The 24,858-nt window shown below is 41.3% G+C and overlaps 1 protein-coding gene across 2 annotated transcripts in view; it reads right to left on the reverse strand.

Annotated features, from left to right (window-relative positions):
- The window catches only part of gria2b (glutamate receptor, ionotropic, AMPA 2b), a 38,249-nt gene extending 24,149 nt beyond the window's left edge, over window positions 1-14,100 (reverse strand). For both annotated transcript variants that reach the window (XM_084550169.1, XM_084550168.1), the window contains exon 1: window positions 13,912-14,100. In XM_084550169.1, the coding sequence (XP_084406295.1) occupies window positions 13,912-13,999 (88 nt within the window). In that variant the 5' untranslated portion in view covers window positions 14,000-14,100. The remainder of the gene's footprint in view (window positions 1-13,911) is intronic.
- Between the last annotated feature and the right edge of the window lie 10,758 nt (window positions 14,101-24,858).

Here is a 24,858-nt window from a genome sequence, read left to right on the forward strand (position 1 = left end):
ATGCATTTTTATTTCTCTTTTGCATCTTAGACAATAAACCTGTCCAGGGTGTACCCCCGCCTCTCGCCCGATGACAGCTGGGATAGGTTCCAGCAGACCCCCGTGACCCTTAACAGGAATAAGCGGGTACAGAAGATGAATGAATGAATCTTAGACAATAGACACCTTTCTTAAAAAAGTCTCATTTTTTTCTGTCCTGGGTGATCTCAACATTTTTAGGGTTTTTCACTGTCCTCCTGTCTAATAGCTTGAAGTGCTGTAGCTTTCCAGTCCAAATTCATGGCTGTCTTCCTAAAAACTCTTGTTAAATTGTATCCTTATCATTAGGGCTCAGATACAGAAAATGAACAGAGAGGTTTTTGACTTGAGGCTCTGACACAATAACAATTTTGAAACTTCATTCATTTTTCTTCCTCTCTCAATTAACACAATGTTTAGCCCAGAGCTGAATCCCTATTCACACTATCCTCAAATGTTTTCTTTAGGTTAAAGGACTGTGCATGATTGACTACATTTCATCAGTCTGCAACCTGCAACACTTACTAAAAGCAAAAATATTTATCAGAAACCTATCAAATTCATGGAGTGTGTTTTATTACTTCTAAAAGCTCTGTCTGCAGCCCACGAAGGCGTGATCTGGTTTCATTCCCTCTGAAGGCTGTTGCCAGGGTAACATATTTCAGCCATGTTCTTTGTCTACACAGCAGCAAATATTCACCTACATCATTTTATGCAGCATTGAGGCTTTAAATGTCATCTTTCAGAAAACAGCAAATGCAATCAGCAGAAAGGCTTAGATTCGCAGCTCCATCGGTTTGAACAGACTACCATTTATACGACAAGCAGAAATTGTTCTTAAATGTGAAAAGGTTACACAAGCTCAAATGATAGAATAAAGTTTCATCTGGAAATATCGTGATTATGGCGATGATTATTGGTCTTTCACTGATAACATGGACATACGTGCAGCGCAGCACTGCAGGCTGTTGCCTGGGTGACAGCTCTAAGTCATGCTTTTGAGTGGCCGATAGGAAGACTTCTGGGAGGTGTCAGTGTGGGCCAGCAAAGCCCACTGGGAAGTGTTTTTGTCTGCCTTTGAGCAGCTCTTCCGGCAGCTGGTCTCTAGAAGAACACTACAGCTCAGTTCTTATCAACTTCTGACCCCTCCTCCTCCCGCCTCCCATCCTATTTCTCCTATGTCTCCATGTCTCTTTCTCTCTCTTTTGTTCACTGACCTGTTTCCTGGAGGCTTTCTGATGGCTGTGCATGGAGGATGTAGGTTTCACCAGAACAGAGTCTGATGAATGCCCTTATACTAAAGGCGCAGCATGTGATCATTGTCAAGCATGTCCTCGTCGTCAGTTTAGCTCTGCTTTTCGTTGCTTTCTAAGCATTTCTGAATACTGTAGCTGAAGGCAGTGGGTGAGGAGCGGCCGTATGGGGGTCCTCGGAATCTGCCTGAACAGCTCATTTATGTCATTTATTGACTAAGCAGGACTGCTGACTACCGTGGCTAAATCACATAACTAACAATGTAAAGTCCTCACCAGGATTCCTCTGGTGAGTTTAAAATCAATAAACCTACCAAAGTCAAAACATTTAAATGGGAATGGTTTTTATTTTTTTATTTTTTTAAATCAGTCATGTTTAATGTGAAGTTGATGAAAATGGTTGCATGAATCAATCACCAGTTTTCGCTCGGCTTTGACATTAAAATCTTTTACAGCATGTCTATCAGGTTGCACTGGGCTGGTATCCACAGTCCTGGAAATTCTTAAAAATCTGAAACATGTTTTTCTTTTTTTTGCAAAAGCAAAATCCAACGAAAATACATTAAATGAAAACACGACAAAGAAGAATTCATTAAAAACATTATCTACAAAATTACTGAATGCCAATATCACATCTACCAAAGAGGCACTAAGTCAGGCTACATTTGCACTGTTGCCCATTAAGCTGGAATAATTTTACTTTCAGATGCATTCCTCTTTTTAGTCCTATTTATACAGATCTGATTGGAAGAGAGTAATCAAAATTTTGAGAAGATACACATTTCATCTATCAAGAATAAATCACATTCTTGCTGCTCTTTAAATGTAACGCTGAAGGTTAAATTTGTGGTATAATTTATGACAGCGCAAAAATTAGCAGGTAGCTTTCATTATATTGTCTAATGGATTCAGCAGGGCTCATTTGGTTTTACAGTGATTTGAATTCATTGCTCCCTACAGAGCAATAGCCTAACAAAAAAATGGTGTTGTAAATCGCGCACAGTCTGTTTTAAGGACTACTTATGGATTAGAGCTTTTAAGAACAGCTCTTCTGGCACATACATATTTTTCTATACAATACGGGCCAGCATGAGAAATGTTCTTTCTGCAGAGATTACATAACAAAAAAAATAAATAATAATAATCCAACTAATAGCAGCTCTCTGCGAAGGCTCATTTGTAGCACAATAAACATGCCGTGGAGTACTGTCTTGTGTTTCGGTGCACGAACGCACCAATCCATCCCACTAAGCACAAAGCAGAATTCTTCAGCCATATTGATTCTCCAAAGCCAGCCCATACATCACACACAGCTACTTTGTACGCATTTCATCCGCCTCCTGTAATAAAACGTACCACATGTTCACTGACCTTTTGTGGAAATACCAAAGCAGACTCTCGATCTGCGGTTCTATGTTCTAATGATCTTGGAACCTGCCAGAGCAAAATTAGTTACATCTAACAAAAACAAGGCTTCATTCAGCATCCGAGAGAGCAGCTGCCATAGCGATCAGACAGAGAAGAAACATTAACGCACATAATGATTTGTTTGGTGATTCCAAATGACACACGTGGCGCATACTTTCAGGTTTTTACTTTAGGCGTCCTCCGGTTTTAGTCCTTTCTCAAAAACAAAACACTGCTTTCTTGTTCCCTGGGCTCTCTCTTTCATTAGAGGAGCCGCAAGGGGAAACATGTCACCAACACCATGAATCTCAGCTTCCCGGGTCGCACAAGACGACCTTGTATCTCTCATCAGCTCACCATCTCCATTTGACCCCTGACTCGACATCTCTTCCTTGACCCTTAGTTTAACCATCCGTTACTGATCGTCACACAACAAGCCGTCACTATTTCCATTCAGTAATGTATTTATACATCTACATCCAAAGTCTTTTCTTTGTCCATCATATCATATCAGGTTATTTGGATTCTATATTAAAAAAAATAATAATAATACAGATTTATCTAATTAATTCCAACTATGTCTACTTTGTAGTTTTGGGGATAAGTGCCAAGTTCTAATCATTCATTCAGTTTGCATTCATCTTCTGTAACTGCTTGTCCTGCGCAAACTCCACACAGAAAGGCCCCAGTCGGCCTGGATTCGAACCCGGAATCTTCTTGGTGTGAGGCATCAGTGCTAACCATCACACCCCTGTGCCGCCCAAGTTTTAATCAATAAAAAGAAATATTTTGCTGCAAGTGTTTTGATTTTTGGAGCTATCGTGGCCCTCATGTTTGAACCATTTTATAAGCCTTCCAGATCTGGAGTAAAGCACTGCTAAGAAACATCCTCACTGGAATTGTTGCGATGCAACGATGTATGCTATCATACAATAAACGCATTACCTATACTGTGCTATTAAACAATATATTTAGGGAAGCTAACAAGCTGACATAATTAAACATTTATGAATTACAAAAAGGAGATGAGATGCTTTATATATATATATAAAAAAAAAATCCTAACAAGTGGCAAACTGCAACTCCTGAGAATGGCTTCATGTTTCGTACGCAGCGCTCTCCTGCACATTATCAGTGTTGACATTGTGTTTTTGTCAAAGCTTACACACTTGGAATTAGAGCTGGTAAAAAGCCCCATAGGGGGAAAAAAAGACAGAGATTACACAATATTCTTACTTGTTGTGACCTTCTGGAGGCCCTGGCTTTCAACAATAAAAAGAGCATTAGACAGTAAGGTTGGTTGCAGCTGCAGTCCTTTCGTGGGAGTTTATGTCTTCCTCGCTATGTGAGATTTTCATGCAAATTGGACTATTTTTAACAAGCACCTCTGTTGTATGGACCATGGCACACAGATATTTGCTCTGAAGTAATCTGTTTGCATTGCTGAAAAAATAAATAATACATTGTAGCTGTGCCAGAACCCATTGAATAATATGAAATAAATTTTGATAATTCCAAATGGTTTTACTTCCAAAAGTGATTTTCATAACTCCATCTGTTCAACCGTTCTCCGATTGCACAAGTTCAGATTAACGTGGGTGAGCTGACCCTCAAGTCTGAAAATCTGTGTCCGTCCTGAAATCCTATTTATTTAGCCAGCAAATACATGGTCACCTTCTGGATATACTTTATCACACATAATGCTGTGACTTCCTTTCAGAAGATCTGAAAATGTGAGATCATTTATTGAGCTGCCCCCCTTTTTCAGAGATTCTCGTGCTGTTTTATCACAGCAGGGGGGGAGTGGAGCTGCCAAGACATGTGCTGGAGTTTTTTTTCTGCTTGTATCATTTTGAAATGTTTGCACAGCACTTGACAGGAACTTAAACTGTAGGTCTCCAAAGCTAACGCACATGGTCCAAACTCAGAATCTACCTCTACAGTGTATGAGCAACTTCACTTGTCTCCATTAGTTTTCAGGATGAAATAGACAGTTGGGAATAGTCTCCTGCCTGCTGTGTCTTTACATTGTCTTCTACCTGAGCGTGTGTCAGCTTGGTTGTCAACTCTTTCAGACACTGGTCACACATGACAGTCTCACCTGCCAGGACACATGGAGGCTGACCTAGCTTCTGTGAACGCAGCCGTTGGCTGAAATCCTATCTCTCTCTCTCTCTCTCTCTCTCTCTCTCTAACTTGTCATGTGTCTCTCCAAGTTCTTTGCTTTGTCACATCTAATTGTCAATGTCATTGTCAATTTAAATGCTTTGTCCTGGCACCCACTGCATACTTGGCTGTCCTTGTGGTCACTTTGCACTCTGAATTGCTTTTACTGTTGCCAATTTGACCTTATCTGTGCTGTGCGACTGACACTGCTGATTATGCTTTTCATATGCTAATTTATAATATTTAGTATTTTGTGATTTTTGCATGGAGCATTGCATCATATTGATGTGTGACTGATTCATTTGCTGTCACAGAAAAGCTAATACTACAAGGGAAAGCCTACAGACAGACAACACACTTACGTTATTGTGTATGTGAGTGATAGCTGAGACAGCGGAACCAAAAAAAAAAAAACACAACAAAAAAAAAAAAAAACACTATGCTAACACTTTTCACAGGTACCTGCAGTTTTAGAAGGACTAACAATCATGTGTTTGCTGTGTTGTAAAGAATAAAGACAATGCCATTTAACCTCTCTGCTTCTAGATTAAGGAGGACACCTTAACTAGAAAGTCGTTTAAGATTCAGAGAGTGTGACTTTTGTTTTGTTGACAGCTGCTGCCACTGTCACCATCAATCAATAACAGATTGTTGTGCAAATGAAATGATTTAATTTATTTAAGCAGGGAAACTGTCTATGCATAAATCACCATTGTTCCAATTCTATCATTCTGGCAAATGAACAGGGGTTCACCATGTGGAGGTCAATCAGTTTGATCTTCTAACCTCCAACTGTTGTAACAACTGTTCTAATCTTATTCCTGGCAAACTGTTTGGTGTTTCTGTGCTCATCTCCTCCACCTTTGCTCCCTTTGTTCCCTTCAAAGTGTTTTGATAGCTTGAAAGTTTTCCTCTCTCTTTTTCATGTTTGAGCTGAACAGCCGGGTGACTGACAAAAAAAAAAAAAAATGCATGAGAAAATTAAAACCCACCTATACAACACTTGAAAGAAACAATGAAATATTCATGACGTTACCACCTTAAAAACAGAAAACTACCCTATGCCCAACCTCTGTGCTCCCTCCCTCCATCAAATCCAGATCTGACTGAGATGGTCGGATCAAAGAAACCGCCTACAGACTGTGGCCTTACAGGGCTCCACATGAGGCTCCTTTAATGGAGACAAACATCCTGGCAGAGTAAATCAGTAGGGGAGCTCCACTGGTACATGAATGAAATCCAAGTAAACACTTTTTGTGATAGTTCATTCTTGAACTCCAGTCAATCATTTGTGTTGTTAAACAGTATTCTGGAGTGCCTTTTTTATTTTTAGCATTATTCCTGCTCTGAAAAGGGCAGTTTAATATCATTTTAACAGTTTGCACCCTTTGATGCGTGAAAGAAAAATTGTGCATGATCTGTAGAAAAGGCAACTGACAAGCCAACAGCTGCTGAGATGCGCTGGCTACAGTCCAGATGAGACCTTTTTGTTTAAGCAGGCAGACCATTAGGGAACAAGCTGTTGTAAGAGTACAATACTGCTGTCTGCAAAACAGGCAGTGTTTAACAGCACTATGGACAATGTATAGAAATATTTCAAATGGAGCTCCAAATGAAGAGAACAAAGTGAGTCGTGGTTAAGAGACAGGGCTAAAGAAACCTGCAGGGAAATTCATCTGCCCTCCTCATTGGAATACTATACCTCCATAAATCTATATTGTATTAATAGTTTTTTGGTTTTTTTGTCCTTGTTAATGTGCCTCACAGAAAGAAAAAATGCCTCTGTGCTGTTGCAAATTCCAGCCCTCCAAGGTTTTTTCCCCTGCAATCTTATCCACCTTTAGTTTGAGTCATCCTGCCCTTTGAAAAGGACACAGTCTGCCTAAAGAAAGCATCTCCTACATTTACATTGCATTCAGACTTTGCTCGGTGAAACATAACATTACAACAACAGCGAGCACTGGAACATGTCTGTCTGTCTGTCTGTCTGCTGCTTATCAAATTGTAAAGACAAATTATTCCAGTCTTTTTAATTCCTCATTTCTTATTTCTTTCCCTTTGTCCCAATCTCTCGTTCTCTCTCGGCACGCTCGACACAAACGGCATCAAATCATAATAACTTTGACAAGAACACCCTGTTAGACCAGACGAGGCAACCGGATCAAATCTTAATCGCCGCGATGATGGGAAGGACAGATTCTCCTTTATGCATGCTAATGAGCATCCTCCTTCAGCAGAACTAAAGGTTATTCACTGAATTAATGAAAAAAAACTACACATTCTCTGTTAAATGACTGCACAAATATACATGTCAGATTCATATAGGCCTCTTAAACAGAAATCAGCCCATTACTTGAAGTATAGCTTTGTTAATAACATGATTATACATATTTGATTCAATAAGTTATTTTACACATGTTCATGTTTTAGCTATTTTCTTTGAACAAACAAAAATAAAATACGATTTTTAGTGTATTGGAACTGCACATACATTCTCCCAAACTCCATTCAGCCAAAACTTTATGGATGCTGTTGTAACACTAAGCTCTTCATCTTAACAGTGATGAATTCTACGTGGCCAAGACAGCTGATCTATAATCATTCTAGCTACACAGCATCTCTATGACACGGTGCTTGACTCTTATGATAAATCTACCCTCCTGCTGTGGAGACAGCTACTCTCTGAAACCTAACTAGTTCTCATATTGAAACGGCAAGAGTAAGTGGCGTTGTTGGCATTGATGCTGTTGTCAACGGACAGGCTTTTAGGGCTTGATGAAAGGCTGGAGAAGAATGAATGGGTTTTTTATTTTTACAGATTATCATAGATGTAGGAGCGGACATCTAGATGGAGAGCCAAGAATAAAGCTTGGGTTTTGTCTTTTTAGGATAAAAGTCTGTGCTTAAATGAGGCAGTCTCAGTGCTGGTGCCGATACACTGTTTTTTGTGTGTGTTAAGAATAAATACATTAACACATGAGTGGATGAAATAATTAATAAATGTCATTTCCCACTGTATAAAAGCATGATATTCGCCCTGAAAGCTTTGACCGTCATCTTTCAATGAAAGCCAATAAGGTGACTCCATGTTGCATCATCCCTCCCTTAGCAATGCTGCTGTTCAGGTAAATCCAAATGGACATACGTTCTACAAAAACTTAATGCCAGCTCATTTCAATCAATACAAAAACATAGGGTCTAAATTCTCTGCTCTGTACTGAGATGAGACCTTCTGCAGGGTTTCTGTATATGATCAAGTTGCCGTGCTTCATAGTGACTACAGGGGATGAATACTGGATACTCAGTACTCGTGCTTGGAAGCTAAATGTCAAACAACCTCAGAAAAACCAAAGGGAAAACAAAAATGAAATGAAATTGAGCGTGAGCATCCATGCCTAGCGCTGGAAACAGCACAGTTTGAGTAAAGAATCTGTTTTTATTCTTAGATATTGCGGCTGTGTTTGATCTAATCTTCGTCATATAATCACACTGACTCAAGTTATTGCTTCCCTTGTGATGAGTCAATCCAAATCATATTGCCTTTGATGAAGGCTGTCAAAAGTTTGAAAGCTCTGCTAAACTGCAATTAGACTTATGTTTATCTTATTTGACTGTGAAGTTTAAATGCAATAGGAATTATTGACAAAATCGTTGACATTTTGGTTGAGTTTGAAATTGATTCTGTATTTTTTAAATTGTCTACTATAAGCTGCTGACTCTCTTAAAGCCAGCACAACACACATTTAGCTTTGTCTCAGCTTGTCTCTTGTCTTTGTATCATGAATAAATTATGATTTTAAGCTCCTGTTCTGGCCTAAAATGTAGTTCGTGTAGAGACTTTGAGATGTACTTGCAACTGTCACTGGAGGACAAGAAACTTTTTTTCCTTTCAAGCTTAGAGCACAAATGCATTTGAGCAACCTGCGGCGGATGCGGATGAAAACTAAGACATTGGATATGAGACAGGAGGCAACGTCCATCTGAGACCTTTGAATCATCCTATGCTATCTCAGGCTTGTATTTTTTGAGGGCACAGTGATAAGGGCTTGGTTGGGGCTGTATTCAGGGCAAGCTGAGATCCATAGAGGGTTTTTAGCCTCATTTTTTTGACCGCCGTGCTCCCAGGCCTATTTAATATTTCACAGCTCTCTCTGAAATGGAGGGGAATGCACTTAATTAAGTGTGAACAATAAATTGGCTATAACCAATTCTTTGCAGTGCATGTATATGGTCGGTTCAGGCTTTTGATCATGCAGCAAGGTCGCTGAATATGCGCGACCCTGGAATGCGCGTGCATTTAGATGCATGAAATTACAGTATGACATGATTCAACCATGACAAACAAGAACTTTGAAGTGTTAAATCGCCAGCCAGCTGTCAGTGACCTCAAACTGCTCAGTTGGTCTCAGAGGAGGAAGAGAGGTTGGCTTGGATAAAAGGTGGGTGTTAGACCTAGAGTATGGGTGCATACGATACACGTAGCAGCAGAAGAAGTTTTCTCAGTATTTTTTTATTGGTACAGTGACTGTACCGAGGCAAAAGTCTCATCATATGGAGCATCCAAGACATCCAAGACATCCAAGAAATAGTGGAACCATGTTACCATAGCCTTAATATGGGGAGGCCATGATTAGGCTTGGAATTAACTTTGAATTAACTTTAAAATATTAACCTGTTACGTTAAGTAAACTGAACACACTTGGGTCTTGATGGACTGCTTCTTGTATCCCCCTGCTGAAAAGTCCTAATGGTTTAGTCCATTCCTGCAGTTGGGTCTCTTAAGACTGGTAACTGAGCTACACTGTGCTGATGGATAGGGGTTCAAGTGAACTTTGAAGCAGTAGAAAAATGAACACTGTCACTGGGGAAACTGACAGACAAAAGTTATTGTATAGTTACCTGTGGTATAGTGTGTCGTTGCTCTAATAATTAGCCTACTTATAAATGCAACTTCAGAAACAGCCACAGACCCATTTATGCTGGAAGACTTGTTTTACAGCTTAATGATCGTGCTTGTTCAATTTTATGTTGCTTATAATTAACATTATAACTTTTGAAAATTGATTAGTTTAATGTAGTTGTAATTGTTTTTTACTGAAGGGAATGAGCCTTGCAGGAACAGCAATTTTAAGTTAACCAAAATTTAACTGTGCTACAAACTGGGCTGACACATTGGAAACTCATTTAACATACTTCTACAAATAAAACATAATTTCAATAACTTCATATGTGACAGTCTTATTGTGAAATATAGTAATACAATAGGTGTATCAACCATTAGATGGCTTTCCACCTTTAATGTCTTCTGTACAATCAAGATCTCAAAAACAGTGACAGAACAAATACATTCATTTCACATCAGCATAATCCTTAACTACAGCATGTCAAGCATTTTCACTTTCGGATTACAGATCACTTTACTACTGATAACTGTTAGGAATCCTATACAAAATGGCCTTCAATAGTCCTGTACCCTTGTTGTGCAGGTGGTTTGTCCAATTAGGAAAAGGGAAGAGAGAATAATGCTCTGTGTGTCAGAGAAGGTGCTAATAACAAAGGTGCAAACTATGGCTGTGCTGCATTTTAGAGACTGTTCATGCATCAAATTCATCAACTTTAGTCATTGGGGGGATTCCCAATTATTTTACTTTGTGATTTAAACTACAAGAAAAGGCAAACAGTGGAGGGAGTTTTCTGTTGCTGGTTAAACAGATGAAATATCTAATCTCATAGAAAACACTGAAGTGCTGCTGCTCCTATACCTTTACTATCAGAAACCAAGAAAATAAAGAAAAGACAATTACACAAACGTTCTAAAAACATCCAGCACATCACAGTTAAAAATGTTCGCTGCTGTCAGCATGAATTTCTGAATACATATTTTTAAGGCAAGCTGGAAAAACCCTCAAGAGACACATTATATGAATGAATGGACCCAACTGACGCAGCAAGACTTCCCCACTATCCTGCACTGCTCATAATGCATCTTGATATCACCCTTCACTGAATCTCCGTGACTGGTAAATGCCCACATCTTTCAAACTTGCTTCGTTATGCAGGATTTCTGTTCCCACATCGAAGCTGAGACAACCTTGAAGGCATCGTCGCAAGCTATTTCTCAAACTTAAAGATCTGCAGAAGTAAGTGCTTCAGCTGGCTGAGTAGGAGCCCTCGTGGCAGTATGCTGCAAATAAACTACATTTGAAACACAACACCAAACCAGGAAGAACTCATAGGGTGTGTTAGTCATCAGTCTCAGAGGTGCCTGCAATCTAGGAAGTTCAGACAAGATTCTTTTAAATTTATTGCTTTGGGTGGACAGCACACCAACGCAACTGTACACACGTACAAATACACAGTCACAACGACTCCCCTGGTCTTGGCAGCAGATGCAGGCCTGTCCAGATGAACCGTTATTGATGGAGGAATGTATCATCCTCCCTCCCACTGTCTCTGACACACACTGCATTGATGAAGCATGCTGCTGCACAGGCCAAGTACAACCAGAGAGTGATGTGCTCCATATTTTGTGAGTCTCATTTCTTGCAAGGAATTAAAACACTCCATGCGACCAAGACAGTACATCATATTGTAGGTGAATGTGCAAGTCTAAGTCTAAAGGTTGGTGCCCTTTTCCAAAGCTGGTAAGATTTATATACACTAAATGCAATAGAGTGAAGGTAAACCTGACTCTCACATCCAATAATCCACCAGAATCAAATAGCCTTTTATTGTGCTTTTCAGCTTCCAAACTGGAAGCGTGTGATCGTTCCTGAAATTCAACAGGAAGCTTATAAAAACTTGTAGTTAGTGTTTCAGCTTTCAGTGCACGTCAGCTTCAACATTTCTCCCCTTTATTCTCCCCTCCATGCTGTTTCAAAAAGTACATTTAAACAAAAGAAAAAGTGGCGGTGTTAATGTACTATAATTACAGACAGAGGCGGATTGTGAGGCAGACTGCCATCTACTGGATTAAAAAGCGCCCCCACCCACCTCAGCTCACCCCAGCCACTCTCAAGCCTCCCACTCAAGAAGTCAATTAGACGAGAGCTCATGCGCACACATTTTAGAAGCGCCACATGTATGCATGAACAAATTCAGCTTGGGGTCTGTGTAAGGAACACAGATATACCTTCGTACCGACTGTTTTTTAGCGTGGTAGTCATTTGCTTTGCTCGGGGCCGCAGAGGGGCGTAACGCTCACACAACATCCATCATGTGTTCATTTTCTGTACCCACTCAATCACCATTCAGGGTCTCAGTACTTTGCTGTTTGCATAAACCATCACACATAATTTGCCCATTTGGTTAATTACACTGACACTAAATACTTTGCTTAACCAGCCTGACATTGAGGAATTTTTTTTGGTGATTATTATTATTGGGTTAATTTCTAATCATAATATGCATTTTAAAAAACTTGAACTAAAAATATGGTCTGTTATACATATCATGCTTGCTTTATCTGCAAGCCATGGTAATAAGACATGCCTTGCTGCCCCAGGTAGCCTCACTTAATTAACTTAATCAGACCAGTATCATTCCAGTTTCGATCAACTTTTAACAAAGATTTTCATCCTGTCAAATTAGTTTTTTTATGTAACACCACATACACACCAAGGTCCTCATAATAATAATGGGGCATGTGAGATATCAATGGCAAAACACATATACATGAAGAATTTCAAGCAGACAAATGTACTTCTATAGAAGTCTGAAAAACAAATCCCTAACTGTTAGTAAACGGGTCTGTTTTCCTTTTCCAGCACAGTACAGTCGTGTTTTTTTGTGACTAAGATGGGGGCACAAATAACTTGAACATCGACATGGCTCTGGCTGTGATCAGTCGGACGCAGCGAGGATCTCCAAGCAGGAAGCTTTTATATGGTAATGAAATCGATTGGACCGATGCGCGCACCAATCAGAAGCGTTTGATTTATGTTTAAGGGGGCTGTTGAGAGGAGCAGTCGCTTGGCAACCGCCTAATGAAATGTACGAACCGTGGCTATTAAAAATAGCGACCTTAAACCCTGTCTGCCTGTTGTTGCGAATATTGCAAAGAAAAGCCCACAGAAGAAGCCAGGTTATTATGAAGAATGTAGCCTAAAGACACGATTGAATCACATTAGTCGCTGACACTGAGTTTACACCAGCTGTCTGATGGGGGAAAAAAACGCTCTAAGAAGTGATGCTGGAGTTAAATGTGTGACATATTCATTGGATTGGAGCGTCGTGATGAGGATTTGGTCATGCTTTTTTTTTTTCTTCTTTCCCACAAGAAGCTGCCAATCCTCCCAGCGCCTCGGCTGTTGATTCATCGTTTCATATCAACCCCCTACACCCATGCCGATGCGCCGCTGCAGTCACTATGCATGACGCTCAGTCTTTATGTAGGCTGTCCTATAGGAGCCAACAATGGATGAGCGTTGCTCACTGCGAGGTGCGAAAAGACGTGACATCGGCAAAAGAAAATATCAGGAAGTCACACCTTAGTTTTCAAACATGGACGAAAACACAATTAACCTGTGGAGGAAGCTTAAATCTCTGTGTTTCGAGTTTTTTTTTTTTTTTTTTTTTTTTTTTTTTTCAAGGAATAGGGAGGAAAAATCTTCACTGAACTGATGGCCTAAAATGGCATTTGATTCAAGAAACGTACTGATGCTTACAAGAATCATTTATCTCACTTTACTCTTCAGGTTAAAAAGCAGTGGCTTTAAAAGACTGCTGAATGTGAAGACCCACGGTGATCGATATGTATGCAGCGTGGTCTGTTTGATCTTAAAATCCGAAGGAATGAAAATTGAATGGATGTGACGGACTGTTACTGTGGAAACCAACTTTCCCCCGCTTACACGATGTCTGCTCGTCCTCGTCTACCCAGCTCTTAGTCTCGCTGCTTTTGCGTACAGAAAATAAACTGAGAGAGCTCCGATCGTTTCCATCGTAACAACATGAATTTCTTAACTCGGGCTGTGAAGATGCAAAATGTGGGGAACGATATCACGAGTGGATGGTGGGAAAGCTTTGTTTAAATGAAAAAAAATATATAGATATGTTTGTGACTTACAGCAATTGGTAACAGCAAAACTGTTCGCCACTTCCAGATTATCAATATGAGGGGTCAGTCTGAATTCCGAGGTACCAAACTGAACCATCCCTATCCGAAATGCGCTGTACTCTTGATCCGCGCCCCTTGGAAAAAGTCCCCCTGAAATCAACACAAAATACCAGTTACACTAGAACAATTGAGAACGTGCAACCACATATATATATATTTTTTTGTTTTCTCCAAGATTGTACACACAGAATTGTTATTAGCTAATTCGCGTTTTCCTTTGAATTAGTGGGTAGCCTGTACTCACCAATTTGAACACTGGGCGAGCCTCCAAGCGCGCATCCCCATAAAACCAGGAGAACTGAAACGGATAAATTTACTATCTTTTCCATGTCCACAGTTTAGGTGTCCACATCCAACAGGAGAGTCTGATATTCCTCTTTCTCTCCGGAGATGTTAGATCCGAGGCATATTGCAAACCTTAAGCCTCGGAGAGAGAGAGAGAGAGAGAGAGGGAGAGAAAGGACCGTTTTCTGCAGGTGGTTAGCAGTGAAAGGACACCAGCAGTGGAGGAATGGTCGCCTGCAATGTAGGTCTGCTGTCTCTTCTTCCGCTCCTTCTCGTCGCTCCCCTCCTGCCGGCAGCTGATTCCTCCTCTAAACGCGCAGGGACACTGCGCGTCTCCGTTCGGCGCGCCAGAGATCTTCTCAGCATCACACCCACCAGTGAGGAATGTAAACGAGAAGGCGGACGGAGACGAAAAGAGCCGAGAGCCAACCACTTGGTGACAACAATGCAAACTACTCTTTGAATAAATGCAGAAAACCTTGTGTTTGTGTGTTTGTTAAGATCTTTATTATTATTAAAGGATGGATACCCTGGTCATATTTGATTCACAACATCCTAGCCTTACTAACAGGTGCTTTTAAGTGGTTGCTGTAGCCTATGAAGTGCACCCAATACATTTTGACATCCCCTTTAGAGCCCTTCCCTTCCAAGCTTGCCTTGCACACACACATTTGAACAGTCCTGACTGTATGTAAACCGGCTGCTTGATTTTCAACCGACTGAACGTTCAGTGTTCTGTTCTGGAGATTTTAATGAGAGATCAGGAATGCAAAATTCTCTCAAGACCCAAACACTCATCTGGACATTTGGCCCTTCCTTATTTTTATTTTTTTTTTTCTTCAAAGATCAATGCACTTTTTTGTGACCATGCTTGTGTGAACTGTATCCTTATTGGAAATCTACAAATCAATATTCCAACAAAAATCCTTATGAGAGCAGACTGCCTCAGCTTTAGATGTGCATACTTGTTTACACCGTAGCCTAACTTCAGGGCCTATATTCCTTACACCCTGATTGTTGTTCCATTATTGTTACACACTGATGCTTACTGTGTATTTTAAATGTGCTACACTGATGCTCCCATGAAGAGTTTACTGTGATGCATCAAGCAACTTTTCTAAAGTCAGTCATATTCCACTTTGAGGAACAGTCATGTTAACTTGAAAAATTACTGAAACAAGTATTTGATTATCAAAATCTGCAGATTGAGGAATCAATTCATCTGTGTTCAGAGGTTATAATGAGAGATCAAGAAGTCAAAATTCTCTCAATGGCACTTCAAGAGCTCTAATGGATTTCAAACCAAAAATAGCCCTTGCATGGATTCGACCTATGACCTTAACGTAGGGTAAATGTGTCCATAACTATCCTGCTCTCGCAGGAGCACAGCTGTAGCAGCTTAGACATTTTAAGCCTACACAAGTTAAAGCTTTCAAACAAAGATTTACCGAATTTGATCTTAATAATTTGTGACTCTGACTGCTGATTACATTTGACATTAATTTAAAATGTTTAATCAATTACGTTTAGAGTTTTTGCAGAAGAGAAAAACACATATCAACATTTTAGAAGACATTAATAAGATTTAAATGATCATTTTGTATAGCTGATATATATTTTATACCTTTGAATGATTTGATTCACTTTAAAAACAAGCCTCCTCTAAACCATGTACAAGGCCAACATTTCTTACTGAGAGAGCTCATCAAGTGCCTCAGCTGGAGGCCATCACTCATGTCCTCCAGGAATAACCATCAAATGAATCTCCTCTTTAACTTTGATCTAGCTCTTATTTGCACCCCCCCTGCATACAAATCCAATGCAAATATGTTCCCGCATGGTCCTAGGTGCTATTATGAATTGGGTTAAATGGGGGAGAGCTTGCCTGACGGGCCAACAGGAAATAAGTGGCAATCCTGTCCCCTAGGTTTTATGATATGCATATCTCGGTCTCTGCACAGACAGATGTATATTAATCATCGTGAGATAGCTGTCTGGGAGCAAACTAATGAGGCAGAGCGTGAGTGGGAGCTAAGGGTGGTGGCAGTTTAAAGCAACAGTTTGTCTGATTTCAGCACCATGGACAGCACATTGCATGTCAAAATTGCTCCTGCGGAAAGCACTCAACACACGGTTTAGATTCTTTGTCATCATTTCAGTGTTTTCACTAAAGGAAATCTGCAAGCATGGACTAAACTCAAATGTACAAAAACTGAAAAAATATACTACCAAATGACCAGACAACTCTCAACAACAGAGCTAAAGGTGAAGTCATCTGACATGACCTGGTGTCAGAGAAATGTGCACAGCTATGATTAGTGTACTGGGTTATAGCTGGAGTAGAAATTCGAGCTGTAATGCCTAATTTCACATGCTACGCCAATCATTTCCAAGTCACTTCTCATTAAGTGCCCGAGGATGTTTCTTGGAAAGAACTGTGTCATTTGGACAGGGATGGCCTCAGGAGAACTGTAGTGAAGTTACCCGTACTGTAGTCTAAATGTTGCACCTTTTTCCAACTGAGCCCCAGCCTACTGGAGACCAGTGAGAAAAGCGAGCACAAAAATCTCAACAAATCACAAGGAAAATATACAAGTCAGTTACTGAGAGTAAAATGTAGATTTAAAGAGATTACATCCAAAAATATACAATTATCATGTGTTTTTCATTTTGAAACTCTGCGGTTTTCTTTTTCTCCACATAGGCTGAATTGTGTTACTGCCGACTGACAAATGTTTCGCTGACCTGCTGCTCACTGACTAATGTCTATAGATTTCACCAGAAATGAGTTAGAGTTAATTAACTGGAAGAGAGCTAACTAAACACTGGCTTGATTAGCACCACAATTAGCACCAATCACGCAAGACCTAGACCAAAGACCTGTAGAATGATGTTGATGATGATTTGTTCTTGCTCGTGTAGAGTGTTATTGCTGCCTTAAAGAATCAAGCCCAAATCTGAAAAAGAAAAAAAAAAAAAAAAAAACAATAAATACATTACACACATCATGCATGAAATCAAAAACTCCCCTCGGCCTTGATGTTGGGAGTTTTGGTGCTAAGCTCTCTCTGGCTACATTTCACATGAACTGGACAACATTTGGTTTGTGATGATCTTCCCTTCCTCCTGGCCAAATGAAGTGCACACTCATCTACTTGAGTTCCACAGGCTCACATATGTTCATCTGTTTGACCTTGTCTGGACGTTCTTGCCATGCATGGATTCACTCTGCTGCCGCTAGACTGAGATGCAATTCCAGTTTGATTATCTTACAGCACATTCCACAAATGTACTGAATTTGCAGCCTGTGAGATAATTTGACTGTCACAACGCCGCGGAGAGTCCTAATGAGTTTTCAGGGCCGACACTGGAGTAACTCATAATCAAATCTTGACACAGCTGGTTTACCTTTGTGTCAATTTACACAAACAAATAATAAAAACAAAATGGAAACTTTACACGCGCTGATGAAAATACTTGCCCGGAGAATTCAACATTGTGTGGCCTGTAGAGCAAAAAGCAGGTAAAACCAAGTCAATGACCTTTTGAGAAATGTTTAACCACTCAGGATTTTATATATCCCAGAAGTCCATTTTGACTACTTCCTGGAAAGCATTTACATTCATTCCTGGCATTTAGTTGCTCTTATCTGGAGAGACAAGCAATGGGAGGGATTTTAGTGTCTTGTGGTGGACAAACACTGGCTGTGGCGATCTGACTCGTGACCTTTCACTAACAGAATGCTTATTTTTATTATTCCCTTGCTGCCATTAACTGTAGTAAACAAAACCAGTCTGTAGGGATTTCTTAACTGTCAGTTATTTGGTGTGTTTGTGTCTACTGGGAGTTAAGAGGCGAGTCCTTCTGCTAAATTACTCCATTTTCATTTATTGTGTTAGTTCACATTTTGAAAATATTCACCCTGTTTAGACTGACCTTCAAAAATGGGTTTGTAGAGACTCCCAAGAAATTTGCTACATGATTGTTTAAATCAAGTATTAAATAGAAATTGACATTTAGGTGAATATACAAGAAAATTAAAACAAACCAACCAGTTTTTGTATGTGTCTTATATTGTATTATAATGTAAGCACGTATTGCAGATGCACACCTGCACGTAAATGCTGTGCTGTCAAATTCATACATACAAGAGATTCCTATCCAGCAAAAAAAAAACATTTCCATTGAGGAAACCTGAACTTCAAGTCATAAGGTGACAGCCTCTACCACCAAAGCCAGTGTGTTGTGCCCAGGCAACATCGAGTAGAGTGAAAAATTCACTAATTTTCCTCAAGAAAGACAGACAATCTTCAAACCACAATGCATATGAAATACTCCAAGTCCATACATGTTTGGACACTGACACATTTTTTGTCACAAAGGTCTGGAGATGTGTGTGTGCGGCATTTGCATTTGAAAGTGTTGCTGTATTTAAAGGCCCAATCTCAGGCTGCAAGAAAAAAACAAATCCACCAGAGAGATCACAGGGACTTTAGGAGAGGCCAAAACATACTTTGGTAGATGAAATAAACATCAAAGATGCTTTACAACAAGCAGAGACTGCAGGAGCATAGGACGTGGCAATTGAAGATCTCTCCTATGATGGAACTCTGCATCCTCAGCAGGTATCTCAGTGTCACAGGTGTTTTGCCCATTAACCTGTACACCTCTCCTGAGTGGGGCAGCGAAGGTTGAGTTGAGCTGAGTTAGCCTTCGCCTGTAGAGGGGTTCCAGCTGCAGTTCCTTGTCAGCCACAAGCACCTGGAGCTGGTCTCGGCTGCTGTGGCTGTCTCCCCAGTGGCCTTGTTTAGGATTGAGCCTGATCTTTTGTAGGAATTAGTGCACTGATGTTGCGGGGAAACCTCGACAGTCTACATCGATCGGGAATAAGGCTGCATGCCATCCTTTGATGCCAGCCTCGTCAATCAGGTCCTGGTACTTGGCCTTCTTGAGCTGATGGGAGATGGCTGGTCTATCTTCCCAGGGCACTGTTAATTCGGCTTGGATGATTGTTTTCAAACTCCTTGAGAGAAGGATCATGTCTGGTTGGAGGGTGGTTGTCGCCACCTCCTGTGGAAAGACCAACTTCTTTAGGTCCACACGCAACTCCCAGTTGGATGCTTGATGCAGGATGGATGCCGGGTTAGTAGGTCTCTTTGCCTTGGGAGCCTTGCTGCCCTCTGTTTGGAAGGTCATGAACCTGGGTGGTGGTGCCTGATGTTTGTTGGCACAGACTCCCTGCAGCTCAGTCCATTTAGCAATCTCCACAAGGACCTTGTCATGCCTCCACCTGTATCGTCCATCTGCGAGTGCCCTTGGACATCCAGTCAAGATGTGGTTTAGGGTGCAGAGGCTGGCTCCACACTGACTACAGGATGCATCCTCTTCTTTGCCAGGCCACTACTGTAAGGCCTGAAGAGTTCTTGCCTGCAAAGGTATTGAAATTTTACATTTTATTTACGATTATGTTCATTTGTCCAATCACATTTGAGCAGCACTCTACACTCTTCCTCCAGTTCAGATGTATTCATTGTCCTTTATATCTGTAACTTCAATATGTCTTCATAAACAGCTAATATAACAGTATTTGTGCAAGTGTCCAAACCTAGCCTATATGGACCCAGCTGCAGGACTATATCACCAGAAATAGTAGATATGACGTTCTAACAAGCACTGAACATGTGTATTCAAGTTCTCTTGACAGAGAAAGTTTTGAAAAAGAAAAAAAAGCCAAAAGCAAATGTAACGTCTGTGAGAATGTATGAGAAAATGAAGATAGAACTACCAAGTGTGTACCCCCTGACAGAGTAAAGGGAAACGGGATGAGGTTTACTAATTACTGAGAGAATGTCAGAGAGAGCTTGTATGAGTGTGCTGCTACCCACTGTCAGCATGTTTTGATCTGTCATGTAACTGTATAGTCACTCTGACCCTGGTAAACTGAGTGTCGCCAGAAGTTGCTTATGTGTAGGGGTTGTTATTACCTCAGGGAAAACTCTGATGCCAAGTGTATAGTGCACCACACTACTAAACAGCTGAGCAGCAGAAAACTCACAGCGATTCAGAAAATGAATTTCTCTCACAGACTGAATTCAGTCATCAGCACAGAGACTTATTATTTTCCTACACGACTTTTACAAAAATTTGGTAAATGTTTTGGTGTTGATCATAAAAATGGCGGTGTCTCTGTGACTTACAGTTGCTGCTGACGTGACTTAACGGCTCTTTGAGCATACAGTAAGGAGGTGATGTGAATACATAACAAGACCTTCGGACACACAGAAGTTGCTAAGCCAAGCACATCCTGTCATTAGATCAGTTTTGGGGAGTTAAACCTGCGGGGATCGGTCACAAGGTCAGAAACAGTGCTGAGACTGGACACTTTGACTGCATCAGCTTCAGTCAATAGCACTCAATCTTTACAGCGATGCACTCGGCTCCTTTTATATTTGACCTCTGCAACACTGATTCACCCTCAGAAGACATGAGGTGTTCCACACTAAAAACTGAGCCCACTCAATCCTTACATGAGTTATCAAAGCAAGAGATTTAAAGTGTGTTATAAAGGGGAAACAATCAATGATCTTTTTATTTTAGTCATGAGTCTTATTTCCTTAATTATAGCATAAAGTTGAATACATGTAACAGAAATGTTTGTGCTCACACCAGTGAAGTAAAGAGGACACATCACTCAAAGAGAATGGAATCGGTAACATATGGAAAGTAAAATAATTTTGGCATTGATGAAATAGAAGCACAATAATTGCAAAAATTCTGCTGTATTTCATATGCCCTTGATACCTTTGCTTCTTTATGGTTTTTATATTACAAAATACAACTTTCAGAACTGATATGCACATTTAACAAAAAATGATTTAAAAATAATGGGATGACATTCTTGAAAATTTTATTAGAATTGCGGACACTACATCTTAATTCTATGCTATGTCTTGCTTCTTTTATGCTCTCTTTATGCATTTTTATTTTTTAATTTCTTCACTTTTCCCATCCTCTCTTCTCTATTTCCTCCACTATCAGGCGTTTCAGACTTGATGGTATTTCACCTGCACCATTTCATCCCTGTCTCTCTTCGCTCTCTTTTCTCTGGTTTGTGCAGAACTAACTTTAATGACGGGAGCCACAGTCACGGCTGTTTTACAGATTGGTTCAGTCTGGCTGGAACTAAGCTTTTTCGCCACTTTGACCTCTCAAAGGAAACGGTGGCTCCTCCACACTCTCCAGACTTCCATATTTAAAACACCACCAAAAATCTACAGCCAGACAGCCGCGTCTCATGCGAGGAAGTGGGAAATTGTGGCTAGCCTGAAATCTGCCGTGGTATTTGGGACAAAAAAAAAGCTTATTTTGTCTTGGGTTTCAGATAAACCTGAAAAAAAAACAAAAAACAACTGCTACACCCTGTCATCATCTTTCCCTGCGCTAACGAGAGTGGCAGCCTTACCAGTAGCTCTCTTTAGTTATTTCTTACTTGTTTTTATCAGATTTGCTTTAAACTGTCTTTAAACTATTATTATTATTATTACTATTTTTATCTCTCTACGCACTGTGTATTTTTGGTATCCCATGGACTTTTAATGGATAACAACGTTGGTAGTATAGTGTGTACGAGGGATCAGCTGTTCGCGATATGAACAATGGCCAGCACCAGTAACACACCCCACCTACCTAAGGAGATCAAACGGCCATACCGGGGTTGCAGAGCGTGCATTTAGCAAAGCGATGGAGATACAAGCCCTGTGTTCCATTGGTGGTCTTGGGGAATGTGAACTCACTGGCCAACAAGACGGATGAACTGGCTGGACTTGTGAAGAATATTAGAATCTACAAGGAATGCAGTCTGCCTAGCATCCCTAATGCTAACGCGGATTTACTGGGCTTCATTACAGTCAGAGCGGACAGGGACACCACCGTTACATGCCCTGGGTTACACCACCTAGAGTTTTCCCACTTACCTTGAAGATGACCATCTGCTGCCGTGATATAGAACTTTTAGCTGTGAGCCATGCTACATGCTCAGGGAGTTCTCACACACCATCACTGTGTACAATTCCCCACGAGCGGATGCCGATATTGCCTGTGATGTTATCCACACAACTGACTCACACAAATACTTCAGATGCAACATCCTGATGCCTTCATGCTGATCTCTGGAGACTTCAACCACATGTGGATTGTCCTACCAGGGCAAATAGGACTATTGGCCTTCTGTATGAAAACATGAAGGATGCAAACAAGGTTACACCTTTACCACCGCTGGGGAAATCAGACCACAATCTGATCCTGCTCCAACCTCACTACAGGCCACTGGTTGCAAGGCAGCCCAGCGCTCCTTCAGGAAATGGTCACCTGATGCAGAGGCAGCTCTGAAGGACTGCTTCCAGTCAACTGACTGGGAAGTGCTGCAGGAGGCCTGCAGTAAGAACTTAGACGGGATCACTGGATGCACCACCAACTACATCAGCTTCTGTACAGATGTTCTTCCCACCAGAACTGTGCACTGCTTACCCAACAATAAGCCATGGATCACCAGTAACATCCAGGCCCTTCTTAACCAGAAGAAGAAGACTTTTAAGGACTGTGACCAGGAGGAGCTGAAGTGTGTGCATCAGGTCCGACTGAAAGCAGTGTCAGGGGAAATAAAGATCTAAGGTGGAGGAGAAGTTGAAGAATGACTGCACTAAGGAGGTGTGGGATGGCATGAGACCATCACCGGCTGTAGCTCCAAGAAGAAGCATACTGTGGAGGGGGATGAGGAGAGGGCAAACCAGTACAACAACGTTTTAACAGTTTCAGCTACCCTGCCCCTCTACTGCTCTTTCTGCTTTGGCTCAGCTAGCTGCTTCCCCCATGCCTCCCCCAAGCAACACCAGACTTAATAGCGTCTCACCCTCACCATCGCCTTCCACAGTCACTGCTCCAGACAAGTGGCTTTTAGCTACCCCTGACACCACCACCATCACCATCACTATGGTTCAGGTGAGTGGACAGCTAAGGAGAGACTTCATCCCAGCAAAGCAGCCGGCTCAGACGGAGTGTCCCCATGATGACTCAGGACTTGTGCTTCTCCAGTATGTATTGAACCTGAGCATACACCTTAGGAGGGGAAGGCATCATGCATCATCCCTGTCCCCAAGAAGCCTCACCCGAGGGAGAAGAATGGCTACAGACCAGTCGCCCTGACATCCAGCATCATGAAGACCATGGAGCGGTTGCTCCATCACATCAGGACCCAGGTCGCCATCATCTACCTGCTCCACCAGACTCTCTCACACTTGGACAAGGGGAATGCTGCTGTGAGGATCATGTTTTTTGACTTTTCCAGTGGATTCAACACCTTCTGCTGAGGAACAAGCTAATAGAGATGGGAGTTGCTCACAACTCACTTCCTGGATAGCAGACTATCTCACTGGGAGACCTCAGTATGTCGGGTTGGCTAACTGGACATCCAGAACTATCGTCAGCAGCACTGGAGCACCACAGGGGACTGTGCTCTCCCCTGTCCTATCCACCCTGTACACCTCGGACGTCAAGCACAGCACAGTCATGTCATATGCAGAAATTCTCAGATGACACTGCAATTGTGGGATGTATCAGGGATGAATGGTCAATGGCCTTGCTTTTATATAGCGCTTTTCTACCTATTGGTACTCAAAGCGCTTTACAATCACAGACACATCTACTCATTCGCTCACACAAGCACACACACATTCACACACCAGTGCCACGCTGGGAGCAACTGTCTTGCTCAAGGACACTTCGGCATGTGGCACATTCCGGGGATCGAACCGCTAACCCTCTGGTTCGTGGACAACCCGCTCTACCTACTGAGCCACAGCCGCCCGAACAAAAGCAGGTGTACAAAAATCTGGTGAACAACTTCGTCTCATGGTGCGGAGCGAACTACCATCTGATCAATACAGTTAAAACCAAGGAGATGGTAGTGGAGGTCCAGGCCCTACCTGCAGCCCTTAATGGGGAGTGTGTGTAGAGGTGGTTCAGACCTATAAGTAACTGGGTCTACATCTGGATCACAAACTGGACTGGTTGGCTAACATAGAAAAAATGTCAGAGCTGTCTCTATTTCCTCAGGAGGCTAAGATCGTTTAACATCTGCCGGAAGCTGCTGAAGCTACCAGACTATCATTGTCAGTGCCCTCTTCTACGCTGTGGTGTGCTGAGGAGGCAGCACTAAGATGAAGGGCACCTCGTGACTGGACAAGTTGATACAGAAGGTGGGCTCTGTGGTAGGGGCAGAGCTGGAGTCCCTGAAATCAGTGGCACATGCAAGAACCTTGAACAGAATCTGTACCACATGAATACTATACAATACCATAGTCAGACAGAGAAGGAGGTTGAAAAAATATCACAGGCTTGGGATTGATGGGCAGGTCAGTCAGAGATTCTATTGAACAAGATTAGCTGGTTGCTCATTAGAAAAAAAACAAACAAAACAAAACAGAGAAATGAACGTGAACTGTTCATTTTGGAGTCTATGATCTTATTTCAAAAATAAAAAAAAATCTGTACTTGAACTAGATCTATCTATCTAATGACACTGTGCGAACTTGACAGCAAATCAACTAGCTACCA

Source organism: Chelon labrosus, assembly GCF_963514085.1.
Source record: "Chelon labrosus genome assembly, chromosome: 8".
In the NCBI taxonomy this organism is placed as follows: Eukaryota; Metazoa; Chordata; class Actinopteri; order Mugiliformes; family Mugilidae; genus Chelon; species Chelon labrosus.